The 21,730-nt window shown below is 39.5% G+C and overlaps 1 protein-coding gene across 7 annotated transcripts in view; it reads right to left on the minus strand.

Annotated features, from left to right (window-relative positions):
* TTC3 (tetratricopeptide repeat domain 3) overlaps window positions 1-21,730 on the minus strand; it is a 119,278-nt gene that overhangs the window by 7,043 nt on the left and 90,505 nt on the right. For 5 of the 7 annotated variants that reach the window (XM_021678063.2, XM_021678061.2, XM_021678062.2 and 2 more), the window contains 9 exons: window positions 14,057-14,196; window positions 11,303-11,371; window positions 10,270-10,366; window positions 8,782-8,882; window positions 6,345-6,435; window positions 5,833-5,934; window positions 2,199-2,560; window positions 508-634; window positions 186-326 (listed from right to left, as the gene is read on the minus strand). In XM_021678063.2, coding sequence (XP_021533738.2) covers window positions 186-326; window positions 508-634; window positions 2,199-2,560; window positions 5,833-5,934; window positions 6,345-6,435; window positions 8,782-8,882; window positions 10,270-10,366; window positions 11,303-11,371; window positions 14,057-14,196 — 1,230 coding nt within the window. Of the gene's footprint in view, window positions 1-181; window positions 327-507; window positions 635-2,198; window positions 2,561-5,832; window positions 5,935-6,344; window positions 6,436-8,781; window positions 8,883-10,269; window positions 10,367-11,302; window positions 11,372-14,056; window positions 14,197-21,730 lie in introns of all 7 variants that reach the window. The other 2 variants (XM_044919404.1, XM_044919429.1) reach the window with 1 other exon arrangement.

Below are 21,730 nucleotides of genomic sequence, written 5' to 3' on the forward strand. Positions count from 1 at the left end.
GATCGAGCCCCGCATCGGGCTCCCTGCTCCGCGGGAAGCCTGCTTCTCCCTCTCCCACTCCCCCTGCTTGTGTTCCCTCTCTCGCTGTCTCTGTCAAATAAATAAATAAAATCTTTAAAAAAAAAAACGAAACAAAACAAAACAAAAAAACAAACTGACTCCATCGTCACACATATAACACTCACAGGGATATCTTCTGTCTTCTGTCCCTTGGTTTTGGGCGATGGTCCAGCAATTATGGAGGGTGGGCCCTGGGAGGCCCTGGTCACAGAAGCAGCAGAGCTGGGCTCAGACAACTTCTTGTCTTTTCCTGAATTTGAATTTGGCTAGAGAGATAATGTGGGCAGGGAGAGAAGCAAGTTTAGTAACCCAAATCTTCTGTCTTTACTGAAGTGCTCTCCATATTTTGGTTGGATACATTTTTTTTTTTTGCTTTTTATAATTCTTATATTTTATAAATAAAGTGGACCATATTATTGTATTATTGTATCTGGATGAAACACTGACCTTTTTCTTTTTCTGTTCATCTAGAATGTGTTCTGTCACTCTTTGGACAATTTCATCAATACTCAATCCTGAGAGCGAGTTCTTATTCTTGTTTCGCACTTTTTTAATAAAACCAGCAAGCTCGGTGCTAAAAAGAGGAAGTGGAGATAAATGACAAGAGAAAGTCAAAGTTTTCTACTGTGGAGAAATATTATGTGCTAATATTAACCCAACAGCTATAAGAAACAAACCCAATACATACAAACAAAACTAAACAATAGCAACTGTAGATAAAGGCAAGAGAATCACTCTTTCCAAGTAGTTATGAAAATTCCAATACTATTTCTAAATATTTATTTTACTAGAATTTCAAAATAACAGAACAGTTTACCTGCTAGATGCATTTGGGATATCCGTATCTACTTTGAAACCAGATTTCGTATAGGCTGGATGTACTGCAGCTTTATGCTAAATCACTGATTGATCAGATAACATTGGTTCTGACTTGAAATCAGTAAAACCTCTTTTTACCTAAGGGGAAACTAGATTTGTTGACTGCCTCCCTTAAAAAAACCCTGACAACAAGGTTTTCAAAGCCTGAATGTTTCACAAGTACCAGTGGATGGAATTAAACCATTAATCAACAGGAACTTGATATATGAAGCACTAACACCTCAAATGTTTTCATTTTCAGAAAAGTAGGATGCATTTCTATTCAGTTGTTTAAACTCTCCCAAATTTAGTCAGGATGGCAAACCATTTTATTTGTAAGGTACTTTTGGTAATTATAATGAGCATTTTTACAACTGGCATGGGAACTGCTACTGAGGGAACTTACAAGTTTCTCAAACTTAGGCTAACTACGCCCACGGACATACACTTATTCTCAATGAAGCAGTCCTCCACAACAGATGCAAAACATTAATTCTGGCCAATCATAATTTAACCACTACTTTGTTTCAAAAGTGTAATTTCAAAACTTATAGTATCGTATCAAAGACAGAAATAACATGGGACAGAGTACAGAGGGTCATTCTGGGATGTGGCTTCCTCTCTTCCTAGCTGTATCCCTGAGGAATGCCTTCACCGCTTCTCTCCTTGGCTGAGACAGGGAGCACCTCTGATCCCTCATACCAACCTGCAGATCGAGGTCAGAGGCTGCCATGCAAATGCTCGCCGGCTTAGATAAAGCAGCGCTCCCCACCCTCACAGGACCCTCTGTAACACACCCACAGTCCTGACTCACTATCAAATCACACCTGGTCATTCCAACTTCACACCTCTAACAAATCAGAGGTGCTATTTAGCAAGGTGTAAGTTCTTGCCACCTTTCTTGCTAGCTGGTATTTCTTCCCCCAAATGATATGAAACTAGTGTTTCGCAGTTTTGTTTTTCATTTAGGGATTGCATACTAGGACTGGAGCATGTTACTGATCTCATCAATATCTCAGCAAATTGCCCTGGGTTCTGATGAGTGTAGAGTAACCAGGAGTCAGCGTTTTCAATCTAGAAACACACATCAAAAAGTTGGTTTGAAAATGCTCACCTCTATGTTTACAAAAAAAGAAAAAAAGGTAGCACCTGTCTTTTCTGAGTAAAACAACTACGGAGTGGTTTCCACTTCAGCCCCTAACTGGCCATAATGTTATCTGATCAGGAAACCTCAGTTCAATAAAGTATTTAACAGAGTCACAGACATTTTATATCCCTACCTGTTGTAACATGGGAATACCACTGACAGGTGCTCGATAATACTATTAAACGGCTTTTTTGGAGACTGGCTTGAGCGGGTAGCACGTCCTGGAAGAATAGGTGGTTTCTGATCAGCCACAAGGCTTTGTTTTGGCGGAGTTTCCTGGCCCGTGATCTCACACTCTGGCAGCTGGGTGACTTCAGGCTGACAGGAGAGCGATCCTGTTAACGGTGGAGAGGAAGCCCCCACTGGGCCATCATTGGCAGAGACCAGACTTGAATCCTTAGCAACTGCTGTTTGGTTTCCAGTCCCATGACTTGTAGAAGTGGAGGTTCCATGATCTTCATGACCTGAAGACTCTGGAAGTACCATAGGAGGAATCTGGGAAGAATATACCATAGTCCTTGGATCACTAAGAGAAACATCTGTGGATAAAGACTGACGATTAAGCAGGCTATAATAAACCTGGGTGCTCAAGTGCACAGGAAACTTGAATACAATAAATTAAAGTTTTGTTTTTAAAAAACCGCTGATCACCTTCACTTTAAAATGAGCTCTACTGGGCTCCACACTGCTGGCCTCCCTCCCACCTCTCTGCAGCCCCTTCCCAGGCTCTCCCTGCAGTTCTTAATGCTTGTCTGTGCCTTAATGTGGACGCTCCTTAGGATGCTGTTGGGCGGGGGGTGGTGGAGATTCACGTTCTTCCCCAGGACATTTCACATTCTTTCATGACTCAGTAACTGTGTGCTTGGTACTGATAATGCCCACTTTTTAAAAGATTCTAGTCTTGAATGTTCTCCTGAGATCCAAAACTGCAAATCCAAACTTCCTCTTAGGCAAATCCAAGGCCACTTAAACTCGTGTCTTCAAAATCAGGCTCGGCTCAGTCTCCGACCCTGCTCTTCCTTGGGTGCCCACCTCACGGACAGAAAACCAGATTTGTCTTGACTCCCCAAAATAAGCACACCGTGCCCCCCATCTCACAAGCAGTACAGTTATTTCCACTGTTCATCCTAAATACCTCTCAAATCTGCTCTCTCCCTCCAGCCCCACTCCCACTCTCTAATCCGGGACACAGCTGCTGACAGTGAGCCCCTCTCCCAGTTCTCCATACTGTGGGCCAGCTGATGGCATCTCCTTACTTGAAACCTATATTGGCTTCTTAGTGACCTCAGGAAAAGTCAAACTGCTGAACACACCTTACAGAATAAGTAAGGCTCCCTTGGTTCTGGCCCCTGGGTATTTTTATGATTTTTCTCACCAAAGCCCCCCTCTATCATACTGAACTTCTTTTATATCCATGAAAGAAGTATTCTCTGTTTTTCTAGCCTCCAAATATGCTGTTTCTTGCATTTGAAATACTCTGACCCTCCAAATATCACACTGTCCACCCCTTCTCAAACACACACCCATGTCTTCCTTTTGCCTGGTAATTCCTATTCCAGATCTCTGACTCACTGAGACCTCCAACAGGGAATCTTCTGCTAAGGCCTAGACCTCTAGGTTAGGTTAACCCCTCCTAATATATGCTGCTATAGCATTTTATGCTCCTATGAAAAACCTTGGCACACTTTACTTATAATTATGGGCTTAATAACTCTCTTTTCCCAAACCCATATGCCCTTTGAGGGAATAGACCATATCTAATCTTGATCACCACTAAATACCCAATGAATGAATGGGGGAGAAATAACACACAAAGCTAATGGCTTTTAGGGATACTTATTACTTAAGTTCCTGGAACCCTAAGAGTTCCCAAGGCTTAGATATTAAAATTCTTTTGTGTATTTATAAAATTACATAAGCTACAACTAAAAATTAATAGCAAATATTCTACTGAGATCTCACATTTTTTTCCCTTCCATGTCTACCATAAGAACTTAGAAACACACTCTCCAAAAGAAAAAAAAAGAGGGGGTGCCTGGGTGGCACAGTCAGTTGAGCATCTGACTCTTGGTTTCAGCTCAGGTTCTGATCTCAGGGTTGTGAGATAGAGCCCTGCCTCAGGCTCTGCATTCAGCATGGAGTCTGCTTGTGACTCTCCCTCTGTCCCTCCCCACCACACTCTCTCTCAAATACATAAATCTTAAAAAAAAATAAAGAACTCAGAAACATTATAAATGATAAGTGATCTTTAATTCTACATCAAACTCTACTTCTAACTCAGTTCAATGGAGAGAAAAATGTGTTTCTATGGAGAGAAGAAAATGGATCCCAATAGAGTATTTTACTCAGTTCAAGGTGGCCAAACTTTTTAATTTTTTTTTTTAAAGATTTTATTTATTCATTTGAGACACAGAGATAGAGAGAGAGAGAGAGCATGAGCAGGGAGAGAGGCGGAGGGAGAAGGAGAAGCAGGCTCCCCACTGAGCCAGGAGCCCAATGTGGGGCTTGATCCCAGAACCCCGGGATCATAACCTGAACCGAAGGCAGATGCTTAACCATCCGAGCCACCCATGCGCCCCCTTTTTAATGTTTTAAAAACATTTTTTGGCAGGTGAAACCACAATAAGCTTGTATGCTTAGTATGCAAAGTACTGGCTAGAGAGAGACTTTCAAGATCAGGCTCCTGAGTGTAGTCACCTACGGTAAGGAGACTGAACGTACATGACAGAAGGGTTACAGGGTGGGGCACAAATGTGGGCAGCCTTGACTGGGCTTTTAGGGAGAGGCAGAAGGTGGAGAGTGAGGTTGGTGCTCCAGGCTGGGGAACATCCCAGATAAAGGTCTGGCAGTGGCAGGAAGGTGCAAATCAGGACCTAAGGAAAATAGGCTCCTTATAGCAGACTATTTCACAACCAGAAGTTTTTAATGTTGTGCCAAAATATTCTGAAACCTACCTCTAATCAACTCTTGAATAGAGCCCTTCTTTAAATTCTTACAGTCTGATCTCCTTTGGTCTGAATTCTTTTCAATTTGGTATCGGCTGAGCATCTGCTCTGTGTCCAAATAAGAAATATGTACCCCAGAATACAATAAAGTGATACTAGGTGGAGCCCATATTTTAAAGTCCACAATATAGAACTAATCTTTTACTTTACTGTGCTGCATATTTTAAAACACAAAGTGATGTTTGGCAAACACTATTATTCAAAAGATTCAGCAAATACCTCAAACTAGCAATAAAATATGACAGATCAGACCAACAAAACCTTTGTCTGTCTCAGATATAGCACTTTTTAGTCTGTATTTGATGAAAAAACAAATCTTAATTTTGGTCTTATGCCTGCAAGTATCTAGGAATAAGACTATATCTTAGGTGGTATTTGTAGAGAGAGCTGGTCTAAATCACAGGCAACTGATCCTCTTGGATTATTCGTTCACACGTAGAAAACACACACACCAGCATCCAGAAAAGAAAGCAATGTACCAGCCCTGTGTTTACTTCAGTCCCATCCTCAAGACACTGATGCAGAAAGACTCATCCAGTTATATAAGAATGTTTATTATTAAGCTTAAAGGGTTAACCAGTAGCACCAATAATGAAAACATTAAGATAACTTATTAATCCATCTCATCCCCACTCCTAGAATACAAACAACAAAAATCTACTCTGGCCAAATAAGAAAGAAACTATGGTTTACTATTGTTTTCTTTTCTTCACACACACAAAAAGAAAAAAGAAAGAAAAAAAGAAGGTGTGACAGACTTACTGTGCTACAGATGGGAAATGAAAGCTCAGGAATCTGCACTTTAGGAAGTTCACTGAGCCGAGAGCCATTTTTAACTGCCTGTATTTGTTCTTCATACTGAGACTGTAGGTAGAAGGAAAAGTGTTAAGTTCTCCTAATAAATTCTCATAAAGAATCACAACTGTCAATTCTTACTATATATTTACAAATGGTCGACAGTCTTTCAGGAATATAACAGAGATGCAAAGTATCAGAACAATTATTTCTTTAAAAAAGTTCAAAATAAGACCTCATTAATAGGAATGCTCTACAGCCTTATCAAATATAACTTCTCTAATTTTCTCAATTACAGGCGGAGTTTAAGACAGCTAATTAAGAAAACAGCATTATTTTCAGGAAAAACTCTTAATAATTACAACAAAAAATATATATTGCCTTTAACAGCTCAACAAAAAGTTTCAGTGACATTCATCTCTCCTGAGAACTATAATCATATCGGTTTTGATAGAATTACAAAATATTTTATGACTTACCTTTGCTTTCACGATTTCTTTTCTAACCTTAGAAAGAAACGATTCCCATGAATGTACATCCGACTCCATATCAGGGTAAGTTGCAGAATCACTGAAAAAGAAAAACATGGAACTGCTTAATGTCTACTTTAGATATGTTTTTAAAAGTTAAAAACACTACAGTGCAAATGAAAACAAACATGAGAAAGATATATATATATATATATATATTAAAGATTTTATTTATTTGACAGGGACAGAGTGAGAGAGAAAGAGCACAAGCAGGGGGAGTGGCAGGCAGAGGGAGAGGGAGAAGTAGGCTCCCGGCTGAGCAAGGAGTCCAACATGGGGCTCAATCCCAGGACCCCGGGATCACGAAATGAGCTGAAGGCTGATGCTTAACTAATTTAGCCACCCAGGGGCCCCAGAAAGATATATTTAACATGATCACACACACAAAACTATTTTTTTTAAAGATTTATTTATTTCAGAGAATGCGCAAGAGTGCTCACGTGTTGGGGGAGGGGCAGAGGGAGAGAATCTTCAAGCAGATTCCCCACTGAGCGTGGAGCCCGACAGGGGACTCAATCTCACAACCCTGAGATCATGACCTGAGCAGAAATCAAGAGTCGGATGCTTAACAGACTGAGCCACCCAGGCGCCCCCCACACAAAACTATTTTTAAAGAATTATGTATCTTACAGACTCACCAATAGAAACACTTTAGGAAACCTTAATTATTGATTAACCAAACTTCCCAAGCTGGTGGGCAGAGAGTAAATATTCTTCTAAATTTTAATTTCTTGTCCTAACTTTGAAGATTTGACCATTTTTCATTTAACATCTTTGTGTTTAACAACAAAGGCTGTTTTTACATTAAAAAAAAATAAAAAGGCAACATGGAACACTTAAACGTTCCAATAAAAAACCTCATCCTTGCCTTATGGTAAAATAAAGAGTGGGGCCTAACAGACTGTGATAAATTTATACCTCAGCACCTTTACTGAAAGTGACAAACAAGCTTTCCACTCCTAACTGGGAAGATCAATAACATTATCAATCCGTGACTGTGTCAGTTCTCTTTACATATCTTAAAGAAAAACCAGAACATTCCTTTTATGTCTTTTCTCTTTCGCTATCCTTTGGTGGAATGAAATTAGCACAGAATCCCTAAGAAAGAAGCTATGTGTACTATGAGGCTTAATGAGGAAGTCGACACTATCAGACGAAAGGTCTGAGAGCTCTGTTTCCCAGAGATGCCATAACGTGTGGCCCACAGCAAGATGAAACACCAGCCTTTCGGCACCACTGCTTCCACTTCAGCTGTACCAGTCTTGTAATTCCAATCAGCATATTAGTTTTCTCTCATTAGAAAGGTTTTCTCATGTGAAAAAAAACTAAATCTTGAAAAACCAAGAAATAAAAACTCCCTTAAAACCTTTTCCATGACCCCACAGAGGGTCAATACTGAGGGTTTGAAGTGTTAAAGCAAAAAGCATTGGGAAGGATGAAAACTGACTGTGGACTATGATAAAAAGACCAGATGAAAAGTAATACCTTGTGTGAAAATCCACACAGAAAATGCTGAGGCTAGACTGAAGAAGACCCTCTAAAATTCCCAGGTAAACCTTATTCCAAAAACGACGTCAAACAAAAACAAGAAAGATGATGGAGAGTTAAAAAAATTACCATAGGTGAATATCTTTTGAAGTGACATTCCATTCTTAGTCTACCACTAAGACTGTTAAGTGACTGTTCTTATATAGAAGGTAATTTTTTAAAAAGCTTGAAAATGTGATCTTCATTCCAGAAATTTATTGCATGGAAATGAATAATAATATGCATAAAAATTTAGCTACAAGGAAACTCACTGAAGTGCAGCTTTTATTAACAGAATGTGCAAATAACCGGACTATACCAACACAGTGTTAAACGTTTAATAAATCACGACACATTTGTATGCTGGAACACTATTCAACTTTGCAAAATTAGGTTAGAGAGATGTAATTATTGATATGAAAGGAAGTTTCCTATGTATTACTTAGTGAAAAAAAACCCATAAATTTTCTTTTTTTCAAACACTTACTGATTTATTCCAAAATACTAACTAGTTACACATCAATTTAGAATTATGGATAATCTTTACCAGTTTTGTTTGTACGTTTTGATTTTTCTACCATTGAACATGTATCAACTGTACAACTATTAAAAATAAAATGGTCTTGGGGAACCTGGCTGGCTCAGTCAGTGAAGCGTGCAATTCTTGATTTCGGCTCAGGTCTTGATCTCAGGGTCGTGAGTTCAAGCTCCTTGTTGGGCTCCATGCTAGGCATGGAGCCTACTTTAAAAAAAAAAAAAAAGGTCCTGTCTAATATAAACATTTTTTTTCTCAAATCAGCTCTAACTTGGATTTACTAAATGACATGCCAGAAAGAACATCTGTGATGCCACACAGTACCTGCTCAGGAGCTTCAGGTTTTTAAGATACCCTTCTGCCTGTGAGTCCATGATCTGTAATTTGTACACATCCATGTCCTTCCAGTTTTCAAGCACAGATACCTAACATTAGATTAGAGAATGTTTAAGTATTTTAAGATGATGAAACTGAAACTATTTTAGGTTGTTAAAACTTAAACATTTCGAACTACTTTCAAGTTTCTCCTTAAGTGACCAATGATGACAGAATCATTAGAACGTGATAACACTGTAATTTCACACAAGTGAACATGAATTAAATAAAACTTTTGGATTTGAAAATAGAATAACATAATGACAGTAAAATTATTTTACCTTAAATGATACGTTTCTCAGATATGGAACTTTCCACATGGCTTACCGCTTAAGCCATGTACAAGCATGGAGCCAGGTTACCCACATGTGTGCACCTGATGTGCATTATCTGTGGTCCTGTTCCTGGTGAGCAGAGGGCCAGGGGCCTGCAGAATAACCCCAAGGCTGCACCCTCTCAAATTTAAAGGCCTCAGAGAAGTTGTTTTCAGTACGAACTTCAAAAGCCTCTAGGGCAGGTTCTTAAAACTTTAGACTCTTTAGCTTCCCAATAAGCCTACTGGCCATTTTCATTAAGTCATTATGGAAATATAGACCTGCTTTGTTTTAATGCAGGTGTCAGTCCCGGACCCACCAGGCAGACGGGCTGGCCAAATGGTGGTAAATGGGACCTGAACAAGCTTATGAATATAGATGTGGGCACAGGACCCAAAAATATATGTACTTTGGCTTTTTTCCCCCCTTCCTTTCCTTAGAAGCTGCTGCACAGTCAATATTTAATCAAAAGTCCATCTGTGGACTACATAAGCTAACCCTTTTTTTTTTAATTTCCCAGAATAATCACAGATATATATACCAACCAAGAACATTTCTTCTCAATTGGAAAAACAAAGACAACCATGTTTTGGGAACTAAATAAAATACAGCCAGAGGTTATGATTTTGAATTTTGTCTCAGTAGTGTCTCAAACAGTATACCAACATTGGTATATATTCTTCGGGGGGAAGAAGAGAGCATATTCTTTCTTCTTTTTGAGAGTGTATTAATAAATGGAATATTTTCAAGTTCTTCTAGTACTGGCAAGTATATTTTATGGTTGGCTACTTCATGGCATATCACTTGATTACATATGATGAAGCCATTCTAAGTGCAGAGCATGGAAAATGACTGAATTAAAATAATAAGTAAGTGAAGCAGATTGCAAAATTTGGCATACACTATGAGTACAGATACATAACACAACGTGAGCTTAAGGGCAAAAAAACATTAAAAAGTGATAGGCAAGGAAAAAGTAGCTATTTCCAGGAGCAGGATGATGGGTAAGAGGACGTCCCCCAGACTCCACACCTTTTGGCAATGCTGTTGTGCCTCATATGTAGTTAACACAAAGCAAACGTATGTTGCCGTATCTGTCAGATGCCAAGTGTCTTAGACTCACCTCTGCAGCCACAGCTCTTTGGAGACTCTCTTCATAATTCTCCTTCCCTTTCTTTATACATTCTTCTACTTTCATTTTCTCATTTGTAAATGTGTTACTGCAAATATTGAGAAAAAAACTTCTTGGGAAAAAAAAAAACCAGTGAGACAGACAAAGGCCTAGCTTTGAATCATGCCACAGAAAGACTTACATAACATCCTCTAAGGTACCTTCCTGCCTAGTATTTGACTATTTAATACACAGACTCATATGTCCTTTTTGCGCTTCACAAATGATCAAAGGAACATATAAAATAGAATGTTTGGTGGAAATGCTGAGACTCTGGTTCATCATTTTTACGAGGGTAGGTGGAATACAATCTGGCTATATTGATAAACTTTATAGAACATTCCTCATCCTTTCAGTCAGAAATTTTATTTTGACACACATTACAAGGAAATAACCCAAAGGAAAACAGTGATCTGTACCAAGTTATTCATGGCAATATGTTTATGAATCATGATGTGAATGGAAATGTGTACGTGAAACAATATTCAACGAGAAATGCAGAACACAACTGCTAAACTGCTGGATACACTGGCTACCGGTATGTAAACACATTATTTCCATTAATAAAGGTTAAAAGGAAACTTTTTATAAGTTCATAATAAAAATCTTCAATAAACTTATAATTATAGAGCCACAAACTATCATAGTAAAGTTGAAATTGTTATTTTAAGTAACACAAAAGTTTTAAAAACACACTTTTAGTTTCAGAATTCAAAAGAAAAGAGTAATCAACAATAATAAATTCAGGATTTTTATACTGACAATGTGAAACAAAGTAGTAGGAACATCATAAAATAAAAATACTCAAAGAAAAAACTTATTTAAATATTTAAAGAATAAAATAAAAACATAAATAAAGAACAGACACATAATTATTTTAAAAAAACAGACAAGCCACAACAACAGACTTAGAAGCCTAGGGTGCTGGCGCCTCTGGTATTAAAGGAATAATAAGGCAGTAAAAACAAATGTAAGCTTAATTTGCCTGATTTCAAGGGACTGATCCAGAAGTAATTCATGTTCCTTATCTTTTTCATCATTTTTCTGGGCATATCTATGAAAGAAAATCACCAAATTTTAATCAGTTTTCAAATATTTTTAAAGACACGATCCCTCACAGTAAATTCTACTTATATCACGCAAACATTTTTTGAATTCTTTGTAAATTTCTACATTTTGATTTCATTTCTATATCTTCTAAATAGGCAAAGAATCTGGGTCGATTTTCTTTCACGCCTGGAGGGCAGAAATCTTTCCTTCATCCTAGGTCATATGCTTGCAGTGCAGACCACCCTATCTCAGTTCACTGCAAGAAGTGCGCCCCCCTCCCCCTCCCACCGTGGTTCAATGTGACGCAGAAGAGTGCAGGTGTTGTGGATCATCATCAGTATAACCAGTGGCTCTCATTCAAAATGAAAACAGCCTTCTAGTCTTTTAAAACAGAACTTAAAGCCCAGTCAACACACACATCCAGTCTGATAACCCTGCAAAACAAAGTGTGTAAATCTTTGATTTTAAAGCAAAACCCTGCAAAAGATGGACTCTGCCTCTTCTTTCATTCTCTCCCATACAACTTTTTGTCATCTCTACTTGCTAAAAATTCCAACATTTCCATTAAGAACCTAAATGTTTAAATGCCATTTTCACTTCTTTTGTAAAATACGTCCTCCTCTAAGTACTCAATACTGGACAGCAATCATTTCTCATATCTTTTGTACTTCTCTAAGAGATCCAAAAGGCTTTAAGATTTTACTTTAAAACCTAAATATAAAAATTTAGATTTAAATCATTTATCTGGGAAGTGTAAAAAACAATACACATAGAGAAGTCTGTAGCTTATCTTTAAAATGGGACAGAAAAAAAGCAAAAAAAAATTAATAAAGTGGAAAAAAATCAATAAAAACTTTATTCCTCAACAGAAAGTTAATTTTTATGCTAGTACAGAAAATTTTTTTATAATAGCCTCATTTATTTTATCTAGTTTTGACAGTAAACTTGAACTGAGCATACAAAAATATATATTAAATATAAATATTCCTGTATTTTTGAGTAACTTAACTACTGGTATGCTCAAATATTAAGAGGCATAGCAGTCCCCCTTTATCCAAGGAGTGACAGGTTCCAAGACCGACCCATGGCCTGTACCAAACCGGTTTCTTCCTACACATACACACCTATGATAATGTTCAAGTTGTAAATCAGGCACAGTAAAAGATTAACAACAATAACTAATAATAAATTAGAACAGTGGTTATGTGAATGTGGTCTCACTCTCAAAATTCTTACAGAGCATGCACTGCACTCGCCCTTCTTGTGATGATGGGAGATGATGAAATGCCTACGTGGTGACACGAGGTGAGGTGGGTGACACAGTGTTAGGCTACTGCCGACCCCCTGACAACATGTCAGAAGGGGGATCATCTGAGCTTCTGGATTGTGGGTGACCGCAGGTAACTGAAACCACAGGAAGTGAAAACTACGGGGAGGTGGGGAGGATACTGTAAAGAGCTTCATCATTTCCATAAATGTGTTCTGACGGAACTACTCTACTTTGAGCATTCTCAAAACGACATGCCATAGGCAGTGTTGTATATGTCATCATTCTTTTAAGGACTACCTAAAAACTGCCCAAATGTAATGCTAGCAAGACTCATAATAACAGCCGTCTGATCATATGGCATGGCAAATGGAAAAAGCACAGATGTCCCGAACGGTGAGTGTAGTAGTGCGGCCCCGAGTGAACCATGCCTCCCATTCTTCTTGCCCTTAAATCTAAAGTAGACCTGCCACTTGCTTTAAACAACAGAATGTGGTGGAAGTGATGCTCTGACAGTTCCGGGCCCAGACCTTCAGAAGACATGGCAGCTTCCACTCCTGTACCCTTGAAGCCCTTTGGTACCACATAAGGAGTCTACCATGCTGGAGACCAAATGCCACATGGAGAGACCATATAGATAAAAGTCACATGGAAAGGGAGCAACCCTGAAACTACAGGGAGAGAAAAGGCCAGGACATCCCAGGACATCCCAGCTGCACCTAGCCCCCAGCCAACTCCCAGCCACATGAGGAACCACTGGCAAGACCAGCCTAATAGCCCAGTGGAACTCAGCCCAAGTTCCAAGATCAGGATCAAATAAAATGGCTGTTAATTTAAGCCACCAAGTTTGGGTGTTTTGTTACACGGTGGTAGGTAACAATTAAGCTGAGGAATCATATGACATATCAATTTTTAGGGAAGAGAGGGGTTAGGAATGGATCACAGAGAATCTCAAAACAAACGTGGCCCATCTGACAACTGTATTACCTGTATGTATTTATTACCAAATGCTTCATACCACAAGACCAAATTTTAATAATTTAAAGATTCAAGATGAAAGTAATGATAAATAATCACCACAGAATCCTAGTGCAGGGAAGAAACTTAGATCTAGACCAAGCCCCTCACTTTACAGAAAAGGAAAAAATGGGTCAAAGGTAATGTTCACAGTAAGGGGTGGTGTCCAACTAGAAGGAAGTCAGTTCTTTGCTGATTCAGAGTCCCACTTTATCTGTCAACAGGGTAGGTTTAGGAAAAGTTTTAGGTAAGATAATTCTCTACTGAATGTTCTCTAAAATGAGATGAAAACAATATTTAAGTTTGTTCTTCACCTGACATAGTCGGAAACTGAGTATCAAAAATGTTAACACCACCCGCCCCCCAAAAAGCAATAAAAATCATTGCCTTTCAGTTGTTACTTACGACTCGCTGGCATTTAAAACCTTTCTCATTTTCTTTGTTAGTGCTTTCAGACTTTCTTGGATTTCTTTTTTCTCGTGTTGCCATTTTTTTATTTCCTTTTCCAAATCTTCAAGGAACCAATCTAATTCTGTCTTTGAGATCTAAAAACATGTTTAGAAAGTTCTTAAATAAATAGGAAGATTTACTTAAAAAAAAAAAAAAGAGTCCCAAAGACCAGAATGGTGGTGGTGTTAGCTTAATCGATGACTCCAGTTTAGCAGAACACACACAGCCCTGGGCCTCACCGACTCTCACTGATCAGGCTGGGCGGCAGGGGAGGCTGTCAAATAAAAAGGCACAGAGGCATGACAGACTCTCTGGTACTGGAAAAGGGTTTCTCAAAATCAGTGATTTCCGACTTCTGTCTTTAAAGATGAGATGCCAGGAGCATCTGGGTGGCTTAGTCGGTTAAGCATCTGACTCTTGGTTTCGGCTCAGGTCTGATCTCAGGGTCATGAGATCAAGCCCTGAGTCAGGCTCCGTGCTCAGCGGGGAATCTGCTTGAGATTCTCTCTCCTTGTCCCTCTGCTCCTACTTCCTGCTCTCTCTCTCTAAAATAAATAAATAAATCTTTAAAAAAAAAAAGATGAGATGCCATGTGGAGAGCGGATTCCAAGTAGTGGGAACGGCAAGGGAGAAGGATAAAAGATAACGGCATGTCTGAACAAAAGCAAGAGGCACTATGTGGCTGGGATACAAGGTGGACATATGGAAGGCAGGGCAGGGAGAATGGTACCCCAAGATGCTTTGGGTTCAAATTACAAAAGGTCTTGTAAGCCATGCTAAGGAGGGTGGATTTGGTCCTGTAGGACACGGGGAGCCAGTGAAGACTCAAGCAGGGCAGTGAGATGATGAGATTCTGGTTTTGGAAAAATAGCTCTGAAAGACACAGAGATGGATTAGGATTGGGTGAAGGCATGTGAAAGCGTTAGACCAAAACTGGCCTTCACATTTTCTTGACTGTGACCCAAAATAACAAATACATTTTAATAACGATCCATAGCATGTGTACATAATATACGTATGTATGTATGTACACACACACAACTGAAAGAGAATTGCCTTTACTTTTTGAGATGCTTTCTGATATTTCTACTCTATTCAATTATTAAAAACAATTCCAGTCACCGTCATTAAACTGATTTCATAGCTCAATATGAACTGTAACCCTTAATTAAAAACTCTAGGTAGAAGAAGGTAAAATCTTTTTTAAAAAAGATATTATTTATTTATTTATTTATTTGAAAGAGAGCATGAGTGTGGGGAGGAGGAGAGGGAGAAAAAGAATCTTAAGCAGACTCAGTGCTGATCACGGAGACCAGACATGAGCTCGATCCCATGACCCCGGGATCATGACCTGAGTCGAAATCATTAGCTGGACGCCTAATTGACTGAGCCACCCAGGTCCCCGAAGGTAAAATCTCTTAAAATCTCACTGCAGTAGCCCAAGGGAGAGACAATACGGACGACGGTGGTAACATTAGGGATGATAAAAAGAAATAAAGGAAACTTTAGAGAAGAGGATGGAGAAGAGACCATGTGTCTAAGTAGGATATAAAACAAAGCAGAAGTTTACAGAATTAAAGATAGGTTTCTACTTTCAATGAATAGCTAAAAATCCCATTAACAAAAAAGGAGAGCACAGAAGATGTACTAGGCTAGGACATGAAAACAGATGTTAACCTAGCTTCGGATGTCTAAATAAATGAATAAACAATAAAATATGTGAGAACTCCATAATTTTGACCCTGCAGTCATTTTGATGGGACAGAGCAGAAATTTACAAGTGTTTGACAGAGACTAGATATCAAAGGAATAAAAATACTGAATTCAAACAGCTTTCAAAAAAACCGGAGAGGAACATGCTTTTTTTTTGTTTGTTTATAGTTTCACATTTATTGATTTACTATTATTAATTACGGTGATTATCATATTTAAATAGACATCTTTGCGTATTTGTCCAGTTTTCTCTAGTATAATTCCTAGATGATAGCTGGGTTAAATCTTTTTTTTTTTTAAATTTTATTATGTTATGTTAGTCACCATACAATACATCATTAGTTTTTGATGTAGTGATCCACGATCCATTGTTTTCGTATAACACCCAGTGCTCCATGCAGTACGTGCCCTCCTTAATACCCATCACTGGGCTAACCCAACCCCCCAACCACTCCCCTCTAAAACCCTCAGTTTGTTTCTCAGAGTCCATAGTCTCTCATGGTTCATCTCTCCCTCCAATTTCCCCCCTTCAATTTTCCCTTCCTTCTCCTAATGTCCTCCATGCTATTCCTTATGTTCCACAAATAACTGAAACCATATGATAATTGACTTTCTCTGCTTGACTTATTTGACTTAGCATAATCTCCTCCAGTCCCATCCATGTTGATGCAAAAGTTGGGTATTCATCCTTTCTGATGGCTGAGTAATATTCCATTGTATATATGGACCACATCTTCTTTATCCATTCATCTGTTGAAGGGCATCTTGGCTCTTTCCACAGTTTGGCTACTGCGGACATTGCTGCTATGAACATTGGGGTGCATATGGCCCTTCTTTTCACTACATCTGTGTCTTTGGGGTAAATACCCAGTAGTGCAATTGCTGGGCATGCTTCTAAGTCATGTTTCTCTACACAACAGGCACCTGGATTCTACCACAGACTAGCACATGATCAAGTCAGGTGTGCTTTGCTCCTCAAAACAGACTTTCTCAATATGGGCAACTCCCACTCTTCCAAAAGTCCGCTGAACACCTGGTTGGTTGTAACTTAGAATGCATTTCCCCATGAAAAGCCGTGTTAGAAATGTCAGTTAAACGTCCACCAGTTCCTTCCAGGAAGCTCCTGGTTACAATGGTAAACCGGATACAAGGAGGGCTATAGAGTTAACAGGGCAAGTCCCCAGACCATCAAGAGTCTATCTGACTGTATGAGACACAGTCTTACCCTGGGTGCTGGGGAAAGAGAGGTGGTGCAAGGGAAGGCAAAGAGGAAAGTTCAGAATTTCCTCTGAAACCTGCTTGAAAAGATTCATGTCTGTCTGCAGTAGCTTCCCTCTTCTTTTTGGCATTCATTTCATCCTCCAAGGACCCTTCTCCTGCAACACCCTCAAAGTTTCACCTGATCCCTCATTTAAGCACCCCTGACCCAGGGCATGCCCACCTTCCAAGCGCATACTTTAAACGTCTTTCCTCTCCTTCATGTCTCTCAGCATTCAGAGCACCTCACTGCAGTAAGGGATTCTGAAGAACCCCCTCAGCTTGCCTAGAAGTGTTCACATTTCACTCTTCAGCCACAGTGATTCTCTCATCTAGAGGTAGTCTGCACACATTTGGCAAGTCCAATAGTTTGTTCGCTTTTTAGAATATAAATGTGGTGTTTCTGGCCTGGTCCCAGGGGCCTTTGGGTCGAGATACCCACCAGAATTTCAGGCAGTGTGACAAAGAGAATTGTGAAAACCTGTATTCTGAAGCAGGGGTAGTTACCCTTCCCCAGATGATTATGTAGAACACCACGTGAGACCCAGCCTTCCTTGTTAGCTTTCTTATGAAGGTGCTGCTTTCTGAAACTTCTTCTGAACCTATACATTCTCTCCAAGTTTTATGTCATTTTTCAAAGTGTCATCCATTCAGTGCCGGCAGAGGTATACGTGGGATACGTGCTTGTAAATACACGTCATTTGTAAGTAGGATGTCATTTCTAATAACATGCGAATCAGGGAATAGAGCAATATTTACAAGAAACAAGTTTAAATTTTAATATTTTCCAGTTTGAAATTCTAATAATACCAACAACTGCTGAGAATGTGACCAGGTTACTGAGGGTATAGGTTCAGATACAGAACTGGGGGCCTCCTCCCTCGAAGAGGACGGTGTACCTGAAGCCAACCTGCACACACTCTGGGAAGTGATGGTCTTCCGGTCAAAGACAACACCGACTGAGAGGAAGGACATTTCTCCCTCTTGAGCTTTAGACGCCAAGGTCTGTGATGTTCCTGGGTGACAGATTTGCTAACAGTCCAGGTCCTTAAAGACTTCCAAGTCCTACCACAGGGGTAGGGTTGGTTTCATTGGCTTTGAGATGCATAGGCCAACTGTTTTTAGGCAGCAGAAGTTCAATGACGTTTCAATGACATTCCTTCTAGCATGGGGACAGTTTTACTCACATTTTCCTTGCTGCTACACCGTGAATCACTGAATCATTACTGTCACTGAGGTGACCACCATGTCTACTCTACTTGCAAAATCCTGTATTGCACCTGGTTCACTTCTACTACCATGACCAATGTCCATATGCAAACCCTGCTGCTGGAAACCAAGCGAACTTTGTCTCTCACCTATCCTGTGCTTCCATTCTGAGCCAATGATTTCGCCTCAGATTTAGCCCCTTGGCCAGGAGATGATGTGTAACCACAAGGTTATACTGGGGCATAAGAACCTACTTGGCAACAAGTGCCAAAAGGAGTTCAGTATCAAAAGGCACAAAATATTACACACACACAGCTCAGCCACAGAAGATGCTACGTAAGTTCATCTGCTGTTTGAACTAACCACCCTTTAATGACACAGCTGCCTCACAATGCTAACTAGGTCAGCTGTCAGAGCCTGTCTCTGACTACATGAAAGAGAAGGATCTGAATCCTTTTCTTTGAAAACACTAGAATAAAAGAAAAAACAAACTATACACAACTGTATCTTCTATATGCACAGCTTACTGACATAAACAGTTTCTGATGGCTTTTTTTCTCAATTAGAAAACATTTGGTTTCCATACCTCTTTTTCTTAAACCTCAACTTTGTTCCAAAATAAACAACTGAGTTACCCTTGATTGTATATGTGTGTGTATTATATGCATCTATAATATACATATAGTTTAAAAAGACAAAAGAGGGGCACCTGGGTGGCTCAGTTGGTTAAGTATCTGCCTTCGGTTCAGGTCATGATCCCAGGGTCCTGGGATGGAGCCCTCTGTCGGGCTCCCTGCTCAGCAGGCAGTCTGCTTCTCCCTCTACCCCTCCCCGCTGCTGGTGATCTCTCTCTCTCAAATAAATAAATAAAATCTTTAAAAAAAAAAAAAAGAAAGATTGCAAAGTAGGTAAAGAAAACAGAATAAAAAGATAAAAATGGTAATACAGAACTAGAAGTCAGAGCAATATAAAAATGAATGGCATGGGGAGGCTGAATGGCTCAGTCAGATGGGCAGCCGACTCTTGGTTTCAGCTCAGGTCATTATCTTGGGTTTGTGGAACTGAGCCCCGCGTCCGGCTCCGTGCTAAGTGCAGAGTCTGCTGAAGATTCTCTTTCCCTTCCCCCTGCCCTCTTCACCACTTGCCTGTGTGCATGCACTCTCCCTCTCTTTAAAATAAATAAAGATCTTTAAAAAAAAAATGAGTGGCATAAGGCCCTAACCATTCTTTCGAAACAGCTTAAAACTTTTCTGGCAATCAAAGTCAGAGGAAATACAGTGAGCTATATCCACAAAATAAAAACAAATCTGCTGCACAAAGAAGCCCAGGTAGTGAAAGCAGAGAGAAATGACTTCTTAGGGTCTCATAAAGAGGATGCTGCATAAAAGTCCCGGAAGACCAGCACAGAGCTTGGCTTATTCTTTTTTTTTTTTTAATTCTTTATTTAAATTCAATTTAGTTAACATATACTGTATTATTAGTTTCAGAGGTAGAATTTAGTGATTCATCAGTTGCATACAACACCCAGTGCTCACTCCATCATGTGCCCTCCTTAATGCCCATCACCCAGTTACCCCATCCCCCCCCCCTCCAGCAACCCTCAGTTTGTCCTCTATAGTTAAGGGTCTCTTACGGTTTGTCTCCCTCTCTGATTTCATTTATTTTATTTTTCCTTCCCTTCCCCTTTGTTCATCTGTTTTGTTAGGGTCCACATATGAGATCATATGGTATTTGTCTTTCTCTGACTTATTTCACTCAGCATAATACCCTCTAGCTCTATCCATGTTGTTGCAAATGGCAAGATTTCTTTCTTTTTAATGGCTGAGGAATATTCCATCACACACACACACACACACACACACACACACACCATCTTCTTTATCCATTCATTTGTCAATGGACATCTAGGCTCTTTTTGTTTGGCATTTAGCATTGTTTGGCTATTGCGGATATTGCTGCTATAAATATTGGAGTGCATGTGCCCCTTCGAATTACTACATTTGTATCCTTTGGATAAATACCTAGTAGTGCAATTGCTGGGTCGTAGGGTAGCTCCATTTTTAACTTTCTGAAGAACCTCTGTTCTGTTTTTCCAAAGTGGCTTCACCAGATTGCATTCCCACCAACAGTGGTTTCCCTTTTTATGAATCGTTGCCAACATCTGTTGTTTCCTGAGTTGTTAATTTTAGCCATTCTGACCGGTGTGAGGTGGTACCTCATTGTGGTTTTGATTTGTACTTCCCTGATGCCTAGTGATGTTGAGCATTTTTTCATGTGTCTGTTGGCCATTGGTATGTCTTCTTTATAGGGGAGCATCCAATAAATTTTGTCAAATGAAATATTGGATAGTATCCTCAACAACATACTAGCAAAAAATCAAGCAACAATCTTCACAGAATGTGCAGGCCTAATGTCCTCTGATGTAGGTGGACACAGAATATGGTGACCCCACATATGTGAGCAAGCACAGCCAAGAACAGAGCCCCAGCTGACCCAAAGGTGAAACAGTCCAGCCAAGCCCAAATGGGATAAACTAACCCACAGACTCACAAACTTGATGTTTACTGTTCTATGTCACTGAGGTTTTGTAGGAGGTTGTTACTCAGCATTATTATATGCCAGCAATTAACTGATACCCCTATCCTCCTCATGAAGTGCTGAGAAATATTTTTCAACTGGTTGTGGAACTACCATTCTCTTAAGGGAGGACAAAAGCAAGGGATCTAGAGCCTGACACTCACTCACTGTTCTGCCACTTAGTACTGATATGACTTCAAGCAAGTGCATTAGCTGCTCCTGCCTCCATTTCCTTAACAGTAAAATGGAGACAATACTAGTGTACTATGCTGGAGATTAAATAATTCATGTAAGAAATTTACAATTGAGTATGGCACATAATGAGCTCCATAAATGTTAGATTAAAAAAGGCTGAACTTGGCAAAGATTGTGACTGAATAGGAGAACCCCACCGCTACACAGATGTGGGCTGAGAAATTTTTGGCAGGCAGGGCCCAAGATTCTGTTTTAATATAAAAATAGGACAAAGTTCCAAAATTCTTCTCCATAAATTATTCTAGGCCAAAATTATTTTGACTGCGTTTTAGGAGCCAAAGTCAACTTAAATACCCATCTCAGCTATAAGAAAATCTCATTAAAGCACCTTGAGAACACATGTCCTAGGGGAGATGAGAAGTGATTGCTTAATGGGTACAGGGTTTCTTTTTGGTGCTATGAAATGGTTCTGGAACAAGGCAGTAGTAATGGTCATACAACATTGTGAGTCTATTGAAAGCCACTGAATTATAGACTTTTTAATGGTTAAAATGGTGAATTTTATCTTAATAAACCAAAAAGAACATACACCCTTGAGCAATACTGCAATCAGTTACAACCTGCCAGTTACAAGTTGGAGGTACATTAAAAACAACAGGACACTCTGGCTTTAGATAG

This window comes from Neomonachus schauinslandi, chromosome 1, assembly GCF_002201575.2.
Source record: "Neomonachus schauinslandi chromosome 1, ASM220157v2, whole genome shotgun sequence".
NCBI classification, from domain to species: domain Eukaryota; kingdom Metazoa; phylum Chordata; class Mammalia; order Carnivora; family Phocidae; genus Neomonachus; species Neomonachus schauinslandi.